Raw genomic sequence first — 10,237 nt, 5'->3', positions numbered from 1 at the left:
AGAATAAAGAGTTTGTGAGAAAATATCTTAAGGAACAGAGCAAATCTGAGCATGGCTTCTGTTCCTCCTCCACATTCCAGGGCCATGGCTACCCTCTTCACTTTCCCACAATTCCCTGATGTGTTGTCATTGGAACAGGGAAGACCAGTGCAATCTGTGGTCTGCCAAACAGCAAGCCATGGTCACGGCTGAACCGTGATTTTCATGACCATTACTCTGAGTGGTTTGGTGCATATTAGAATCATAGAATACCTACAGTGTGGATGGACGCCATTCAGCCCATTGCATCTGCACCATCCCTCCAAAGTGCATTCCACCTTGACCCACCCAAACCCTGTAACCCTGCGTTTACCACGGCTAACCCACCTAGCCTACCTATTCAAAGTTTGTGAGAAGATTTGTAGCTTGGGTGCTCGTTGTTGTGATTCTGTTCGCCGAGCTGGGAATTTGTGTTGCAGACGTTTCGTTCCCTGTCTAGGTGACATCCTCAGTGCTTGGGAGCCTCCTGTGAAGCGCTTCTGTGATCTTTCCTCCAGCATTTGTAGTGGGTTGAATCTGCCGCTTCCAGTTGTCAGTTCCAGCTGTCCGCTGCAGTGGTCGGTCTATTGGGTCCAGGCGTCTGAAACACAAATTCCCAGCTCGGCGAACAGAACCACAATAGCCTACCGATCCCTGGAGACTATGGGGCAATTTAGTATGGACAATCCATCTAACCTGCACATCTTTGGACTGTGGGAAGATACCAGAGTACGCAGAGGAAACCCATGCAGTCAGAGGGAGGATGTGCAAACTCCACACAGACAGGCACCCAACTGTTCCCCCTCCCCTTAACCTGTGGCAGTTTATCTACCTGGTAAGTTCTTGGGCACTCCAGCCTTGCTGAGTGACAATGGACAGCCATCTCCATCAGCTCAACCTCTAACATTCAAAGTGGAGCAAGCACCTGAGATAGTACTTACCAAGTCTATTGTGGGTAAACGCTGATCTTCCTCTGAGATGTCCTTGTCTTTTCCTCGGGGCCTCGGAATGTCCACATTCTCCAAACATAAAGTGAAAGAGAAGATCACAGATTACTTTTTAATGTGAAAGGTGAGCAGAGAGAGACAGTGAGAAAGAGACGTAGGGACAGAGAGTATAGGGTGAAGCAGAAATCTGAAGGGGCAGAGAGGATTAGGGGTGAAGAAGCCCTGAGTGACAGCTTTTTCATCATTGCTGGTCTCTGGCTTCAAATCTGCCCCTCCCCACGATTGGCAGCAATGGAGGGGAGAATGGGCAGCACAGCACATCCCTTCCTGCTCCCAGCTGCTGCCTTGAGCTGGGTACAACTTTATTTTGCACAAAAGATGTGTGTCAGTGAGATCCTTGCCATTGTGTTTGTTCCCTTTTGTGGTAAGAGAGAACACACTTTCTGTGTTAATTATAATTGTGTTGGCAGGGGTATGGGAACCAGAAGCAGTGTACCAAGGCATACAGAATTCTAGAAGAGAGATAGGTAGCTACATAACAGGGAATAGTAAGATCTTGAATAGGGGACAGCACGAGGGAGATAGTAATAAAGTCTAAATCAGCTGAGCATGTATGTACGGAAATGCACCGACTTTGATTAAAAGGATTAGCTCTGACAGAGACAGGACTCGCGGAAGTGTAGGACTGGATGTTACACTTTCCTTAACACAAGGCACTCAGGAACGCTAGGAAAGGGCGAGAAGGAGTGACTATGGTGATTAAGGTCAGCATTATAGACAAAATCCATTTCAGTAAACCTCAAGAACTAATTACATAACTTTGTGTAATCTATAAGCTACTGAACAGTGGAAAGGGTGTAGGGATGCAATTTTGCCGACAATTACATGGATGTGCAATAATTAAAGAATAGTTATAATGGGAGCTTTATTCAAATATAGACTGGGAGTGTAGTGTACAGGGTAGAGAGGGAAAAAGTTGTTAGTGTGTGTGTGTGTGTGTGTGTGTGTTCAGAGGAATTTTCCACAACAGTATGTTGCCAGTCCATTGGGAAAGGAATCTCTGCTAGATCTGACTCATGGAAATGAGGTGGATCAAGTGACTATGGGTGAACATTTCGGGAACAGTGATCATTGTAGCATTCTGGAAAAGGATGCGGAACAATGCAGAGTAGGTAGCGTTAACTGGAGGAAAGCCAGCGTCAATAGGGTAAGGATGGGTCTGAGCTGAATACATTAGAATCAAAGATTGGCCAGAAAATATGACACCTGAAGAATGGGCGGAGATAGATCAAGCCCCTCAAAGGTTAAAGGTACAGCAAGTAAACCCATATCTCATTGGTTTCAGAAATAGCGATTAAGGTGAGGAAGCAAAAGGGTGCTTATGACAGCTGTCAGGTGGATAATACAATGACAAACCAGGGGAACATCAAAGTTCAGGAGGGAACTGAAAAGACAAATAAAGATGCAAAGACAACTTCTGACAAAAGGCTGGAGGTGAACATTTAATGCTATAAAGTTTTCGACAGGAATATGAATAGCATTCCACACATTACTGCAGTGATTTTTACAACAGGTGGACCTCACTGTTTCCCTACAGTGTGGAAACAGACTCTTCGGCCAACCAGTCCACACCGACCTTCCGTAGCGTGACCCACCCAGACCCATTCCCCCTGACTAATTCACCCAACACTACAGGCAATTTAGCATGGCCAATTCACCTGACCCGCACATCTTTGGACTGTGGGAGGAAACCAGACCACCTGGAGGAAGCCCACGCAAACACAGGGAGAATGTGCAAACTCCACACAGATAGTCGCCTGAGGCTGGAATTGAACCTGGGACCCTGGTGCTGTGAGGCAGCAGTGCTAACTGCTGAGCCACCGTGCTGCCTGAATAGAATATGAGTTCACTGATTGGATCAGTTTAACAGCTCCAATCAGGGAAACGTGGCTGACAGATATAAACAGGAGTGCCAGAGGTTCTGTTCACTCTGAGAGCTGGCTCTGTGGAAGCTAGACCAGTGTCAAGCACTATGCACGTGTAAATAAAGGGTGACTTGGTGATGGGATACCAGCCTCTGTGGAGTTATTTCACTTGCATGCTATGTAAGTCAAACACTGGCCAGAACGCACCTCACCCTGACCCTCCTGCTCTAGGTCCTGATCAGAAATCCAGGACTTTCAATCTGCAGCCTATAATTACATTTGATAATAAAACTGCTGATCAATGATCTGAGGCAGTTACTTAAGATATTGGTTAAATTAAATAACACCAAAAGAACACAAAACTTGAAATGATACTGACAGTGGTATGCCTGAACTGCATTGTATTGTATATGTATATAATCACTTGATACGGACCAGGACCGACCCCTCAAAACATTTTTAAGCAGGAAACCCAGACTGTAACTTTGCTATTTGTTTGCAGTAAGTGTATAGTGGATATTCCCGGAGTGAATTCACTGAGTCGACTGCCATGTTTTAAACAAACAGAATTTATTCACAAAATTATGGAATGAAACACAAAGAACAGAAAATAGAATGCCAGATAGCTTATCCTATCCAAAACCTGACAGGCTATCCTGACTTAATGATGCTGTTTCAAAAAACATGCAACAGTCCCAATAAACAAACCTCTTTCCACTAAGAATAAAAATGGCACAGAAAGCTTTCAGGTTATGAAGTCAGAAAGGCAGAAGGAGGGAGGGAGAGAACCAGGATGGACTTGTCCCAGCAGCCTTTCTTCACACACACACACTGCTGCTGAACTGAATCTAAAACCCGAATCTAAACAAAGGCGAGCTACCCAGCGAGCTGGCCACTCCCCTTTGATTATGCCGTTTTTTATTTTTAAGACATGAAAGCCTTAGGCCGGAGGCATTATCTGTTCAGGGGAAAGGAAAAGGGCCCTAATAAACTTATCAAACCCAGCCGAGTTGGAGCCTGGCCAGTTATGCCCCCCCTCTCTGGAAAAAAACTCAAGGGCTCAGCAACCTTGTAAAAAGACCAACCTTGTTAAACACTGCACACATCCCCTGACACCTCCCCCTCTTTAAAAAATGAACTATCAATATCCAAAGATGGCTCCATTTTTCAAAACCCCCAAAACAGTGGTTAGTCCACTAAAACACACACATACACTCACTGACCATAGACATGAAAAAATGCACAACTACATCTGGATTCAGTCAGTGGTTCTCCCACCATCGAACACCTCCATTTCCTCGTTAAGACATCAGTTTTCAGGTAATAACACTCAGGGATACATTCAGATTCCTTCTCTGTATATGCCTTTTAATACAACTGCTTTAAATGTTCATCTTTCCGCTATACCTCAGTGTGTTTTGCAGAGCTAAAGATTATCTATTTGCTTCTGTTTTGTTGCAACTATCTGAGCGAACACAGTTTCTGCTACTAGCATTCCAGCTTCTTTATCCGTACCCATTGATCTCTCCTGCTTCGATCGGTGACTCTGTGACCTTGTTGCTACACAATCAGGGAAGATTCCTGGATAAGAGTCCTGCATTGCTTCAGTTGCCTCAGTCTCCACTGGCTTTTCAACTAGAGTAGGCAGCATGCCTACCGGTAAATCAGCTATATCATTCACAAGGACAAATTGTATTCCTGGAGCTGAGAATTTGTCCAGTACTCCTACCACAAACTCTTCACTCTATTCTGGACTCTCCAATCTCACTTTACGTAACTGAGCGCTTTTTGTCTCACTGTGAATTCCTGTTATCAATACCTTTTCTGGCAATAGTCCTTCAGAAGCATGTATCTCCTCATCTTTCAGCGTCACAGACTGAGAGAATCCTCTGTCCCTTAATATTGTCACCTCTTTACCTGCTACTCTTTGTCTATGTGAATAAACGTTACCTTTGCAGGTACATTTTCTAAGAAGATCTGGCACTTCCTCCCTCACCAACCTCCGATCAGCTTGTCCACTCTGACGCAGCTTTCTAGCTTCCACTGTGCTTTCTGTTACCATTCCAACAAAACTCCCAGGCACGTCTTGTTTTCCTACATCTGGCTTTCTAATGCTTTTCCTAGCCCACCAACCCTGTGATTCCATGTGGCCCACGTTATTGCAATGAAAACACTGAAGCTTTTTACCTTCTTTGTCCCCTCAAGGGTTTCCTTTTTCCCGTGTGGGAAGTTATCCTCATGATCTTCACCGAGATCTATCTTGCCCTTTCCACATGAGGATTTCTCTTTTCCCCAATTTCTATCCCTCATGGCCTGAAATTGATTCTGGAAGCCAAACCATGTTTTATGGACCAGCTCATAACCATCAGCCACTTCAGTTGCTAACCTTGCTGCTGTAACTCTCTGCTCTTCCACATGAGTTCACATTACTACAGGAAGTGAATTTTTGAACTCCTCCAAAATAATTGTCTCTCTAAGAGTGTCACAGGTTTGCTCTATTTTGAAATCCACCTATCAACATTACTTTGTTTGATCCTTTCAAACTCAATATAACTTTGACCATGTCCTTCCTTAGATTCCTGAAATGTTGTCTGTCGGCTTCTGGTAAAAGCTCATGTGCACTGAAGATGGCTTTTTTCACCTCCTCATACCCCCCCACCAGATACCTCCTCTGATCGTGATGTGAATACCTCACTAGCTATACCCACAAGTTTTGTTTGGATCAACAAAACCCACAGAGTCACTGGCCAGTGCATTTGTTCAGCCACTTTTTCAAAGGAGATGAAAAAAAGCTTCCACATCCTTCTCATCAAATTTAGGCAACGTGTGAATATATTTGAACAGTTTTTCACCAGGCCTTTGGTTCCCATTGGGTTTGCTCATCCTCACTCTCTTCCTCACCAGACTTACCTTCAGCCTTCATCTCCAGCCTTTTAAGCTGACTTTCCTTTCTAAGTGTCATTTTCTGAAGTTCAAATTCTCTCTTTTTCTTTCTCTTCTGCTTTTAATTGGAACTCAAACTGTTTCATTTCTGCCGCCCTTTCCTTATCTCTCGCCTCGAACTCAAGCTGCTTCATTTGCAGTTGAACTTGAGCCATCTCTACAGATCCCGATGGTGTCTCCAGCAAATGGAAATGCTGAGCTCCTGCTGGAATCAGCTCATCTTTCCTCACGGTAGGAGGCAGCTCCAGCTCCAGCTTGGCTGCTCATTCCAGCAGCTTGGCCTTAACTACGTTTTGTAAAACTTCCAAGGTCACTTCTCCCACTCCCAGAAACCTCTTGGTGACTGAAAGAGCCATTGCTATCCCAGTGCTGTTTAAACCAACCAAATCAACACCTGGAACAAAGACACCGACACCTACCACTCGCTGCCTTAGAGTCCAAACTATTCAAATCCCAAATCCCAATTTGGAACTCCAAACAAATCCCGCAAAGAGCCCCCAATCTGTTATGGACCACGCCTGACCCCTCTAAACATTTTTAAGCAGGTAGCCCAGACTGTCACTTTGCTGTTTGTTTTCGGGAAGTGCATAGTGGATATTCCCGGAGGGAATTAGCTGGGTCAGATGTCCGAGTTTTAAACAAACAGAATTTATTCACAAAATTATCAAATGAAACACAAAGAACAGAAGATAGAATACCAGATAGCTTATCCTGTCTGAAAACCCGACAGACTATCCTGACTTACTGATGCTGTTCTGAAAATACTTGCAACAGTCCCAATAAACAGAGTCCTCAGCACAAAGAGTGAAAATGACCCAAAAAGCTTACAGGTTATGAAGTCAGAAGGGCAGAAGGAGGGAGAGAACCACACACTGCTGCTGAACTGAATCAAAAACTCAATCTAATCGAAGGCTGACTACACAGTTAGCTGGCCACTCCCCTTTGATTATACTGGGTTCTTTTTAAAAGATATAAAAGCCTTAGGCCAGAGGCATTATCTGTTAGGGGTAAACAAAAAGGGCCCCAATACACCTTTCAATCCCAGCCTAGTTGAAACCTGGCCATATATCTGCTCTCTGGAAAAATACTCAAGGGCTTAGCAACCTTGTAAAAAGACTAACATTGTTAAACACTGCACACATCCCCTTCCTATTGGTTAATCATTCAGCTATTGGATCAATGAAGTGAGATCCAAGTTGAGGCAATTAATAATTACCTGAGAAAGTGAAGGTTCTGTGGAACTCGCTGCTGTTTCATCTTGCTTTTCCTTCCTCTCAGGACGTTTTATTGAGTATTTCTGTATTAATGAAGAGAAAGATAGGACTTTTTCTTATTAATTTTCATGAACATCACTAAGCCTTCATTGACCATCCTTAATTGCCAGGGTGATAGTGCTGGTAAGCTCTCATGTTGAATCACAATAGTCCAGCTGTTACAACATCTTCAGTGCTGTTAGGAAGGCAGTGTCAAGATTTTGACCCAGTGGCTGTGAACAGTGATATCGATCCAAAACAGGATGGTGTGTGCCTTGGAAGGGAACTTGCAGGTCGAGGTGTTTCCACCTGTCCGCTGCACTAACCCTTCCATCTGATAGAGGTCACGGGGTTAGAAAGGTGCTACCAAAGGAGTCATAGAAAGTTATAGCACTGCATCTTGTGGATGGACCCACTGTCACCACTGTGGGTCGGTTTTGAAGGAATTGAACTTTGAAGGCTGTGGATGAGGTCCCAATCAAATGGGATGTTTTGAGCTGGATGGTGTCAAGCTTGTTAAGTGTTGTTGGAGCTGCACTCAGACAAGAAAGCAGGGAGTATTCCATCACATTCTCAATTTGTCCCTTGCAGATGTTGGACAAGGCTTTGGGGAGATATGAGGTGTTTTACTTGCTGCAGATTCCCAGTCTCTGACCTACTCTTGCAACCACAGTATTGATATAGCTAGTCTAGTTAAGCTGCTGGTCAATGATAACTCCCTGGTTGCTTATAGTGGGCGTTCCAACGATAGTTATACTACTGACAGCTAAATGGAGATTGTAAATGGTGACGATTATAGCCTGAAATTTGTGTGGTGGAAGTAACTCCTGACACCTATCATTCCAGATTTGAGTATTGTCCAGGTCTTGTTGTGTGTGGGCAAAGTTTGATTTTGTGTTTGAGGAGTTGTGAATGGAATTGAACATAGGAAGCTCGAAAGAGTTGTAGGCCATTCAGCCCAACCAGCATGCTTCACCATTCAAATAAATCATGGCTGACCATCTAACTCTAAGCCATTTACCTGACTATTTCCATAATCTCCTGAAGTCAATCGCATCCAGAAGTCTACCCACATCTACCCTGTCACACGCTGTAAAAATTCAGCATGTTTCAATGAGATCATCTCTCATTCTTATAAAGACCAAAGAATACAGGTGCAGTACTGGATCTGAGCCACCCTGGTGGGACCCCTTGTTGAGCGGGCAATTTTGAGTAAGTGTTGCTGATAGTACCTTCCATCACTTGGCTGATGATTGAGAGTAGCATGATGTTAAGTACATGAGTTAGCTCGCTGAGCTGGAAGGCTTGTTTTCAGTTGTTTCATCACTATGACTAGGTAACATCCTCAGTGAGAGTCTCCACTGAAGCATTGGTGGTATGTCCAGCCACTCTATTTATGGGTCATAATTTCTTCAGGTGGGTCATAGAGTCATAGAGATGTACTGCATGGAAACAGACCCTTTGGTCCAACCTGTACACGCCGACCCGATATCCCAACCCAATCTAGTTCCACCTGCCACCACCCAGCCCATATCCCTCCAAACCCTTCCTATTCATATACCCATCCAAATGTCTCTTAAATGTCGCAATTGTACCAGCCTCCACCACATCCTGTGGCAGCTCATTCCATCCATGTGCCACTCACTGCATGAAAACGTTGCCCCTTTAGGTCTCTTTCATATCTTTCCCCTCTCACCCTAAACCTAAGCCCTCTAATTCTGGACTCCCCGACCCCAGGGAAAAAATTTTGTCTATTTATCCTATCCATCCCCTCATCTATAAGGTCACCCCTCAGCCTCCGATGCTTAAGGGAAAACAGCCCCAGCCTGTTCAGCCTGTCCCTATAGCTCAGATCCTCCAACCCTGGCAACATCCTTGTAAATCTTTTCTGAACTCTTTCAAGTTTCATAACATCTTTCTGATAGGAAGGTGACCAGAATTGCATGCAATAGTCCAACAGTAGCCTAACCAATGTCCTGCACAGCCGCAACATGACCTCCTAACTCCTGTACTCAACACTCTGATAAAGGAAAACATACCCAATGCCTTCTTCACTATCCTATCTACCTGCGACCCCACTTTGAAGGTGCTATGAACCTGCACTCCAAGGTCTCTTTGTTCAGCAACACTCCCTAGGACCTTACCATTAACTGTATAAGTCCTGCTAAGATTTACTTTCCCAAAATGCAGCACCTCGCATTTATCTGAATTAAACTCCATCTGCCACTTCTCAGCCCATTGGCCCATCTGGTCCAGATCCTGTTGTAATCTGAGGTAACCCTCTTCGTTGTCAACTACACCTCCAATTTTGGTGTCATCTGCAAACTTACTAACTATACCTCTTCTGCTCACAACCAAATCATTTATGTAAATGACAAAAAGTCGAGGACCCAGCACCGATCCTGATGTCATTTCTGGTTCTTTGTTTTCAAGGGAAGGTAGATGGGAGCTAAATCGTTATGTCATTTGATGAAGCTCTGGTTAGAATGCTATGCCTCTAAGAGTTCTCGTGTATGTCTTTGTTTCACCTGTCCTAGGCTGTGGTTGTTGTTCCAGTACAAGTGGTGTCCTGCTTTGTCTGTCTGTATAGAAACTAGGAGCATGATGTTGCTGTGATTGTTTGGGTTTGATTTATCCTACTTTTTCTTTGATGGAAATTCCCTGGACAAATGTCTAATTTGTAGACGAGATGCCAGGGTTCCAGCTGTACTGGGGTTACCTGGTTTCTGATCTGGCTAGTTCTTGAGCTAAGGTCTTTGATACAATTGCCAGCAATGTGCTCACAACCTGTTGCCTTTGCTGAATTCTGGGTCTTCAGCCACTTTTTGACATCAAAATGGCTAAGGACTGGTATCTGTGATGTTGCAGAACTCAGGAAAAGGGCCAAGGTGGATCATCCACTCAATATTCCTGGCTTCAGAGTGATGCACATATTTTAGCCTTGTCTTTTGCTGCTTCAGTACCACAGTTGGGAAGTCTGTCCTGGTACAGACATGGGGGCAGGGGCAGCAGTGTTTGCCAATGTCATCACCCAAGCACCTCAGGAGTCAGGCTAAGGATTTGAGGAGCTTACCATTACCTCTTCAGCCTTAATGGAGAATCGTGGCTGGAATGGCGTCGGATGAAAACAGAAGGTAGACAGAGTAGTGAA

General features: G+C 44.4%; 1 protein-coding gene across 1 annotated transcript in view; it reads right to left on the bottom strand.

Annotated features, from left to right (window-relative positions):
• The window catches only part of LOC132817656 (uncharacterized), a 63,693-nt gene that overhangs the window by 37,894 nt on the left and 15,562 nt on the right, over positions 1–10,237 (bottom strand). The window contains exons 4-5 of the mRNA XM_060828156.1: positions 7,050–7,130; positions 960–1,037 (exon numbers count right to left, since the gene is read on the bottom strand). Coding sequence (XP_060684139.1) covers positions 960–1,037; positions 7,050–7,130 — 159 coding nt within the window. The remainder of the gene's footprint in view (positions 1–959; positions 1,038–7,049; positions 7,131–10,237) is intronic.

Source organism: Hemiscyllium ocellatum, chromosome 7 (assembly GCF_020745735.1).
Source record: "Hemiscyllium ocellatum isolate sHemOce1 chromosome 7, sHemOce1.pat.X.cur, whole genome shotgun sequence".
In the NCBI taxonomy this organism is placed as follows: domain Eukaryota; kingdom Metazoa; phylum Chordata; class Chondrichthyes; order Orectolobiformes; family Hemiscylliidae; genus Hemiscyllium; species Hemiscyllium ocellatum.
The sequence above is the reverse complement of the archived record's forward strand: the minus strand, read 5'-3'. Positions and strand labels throughout refer to the sequence as shown.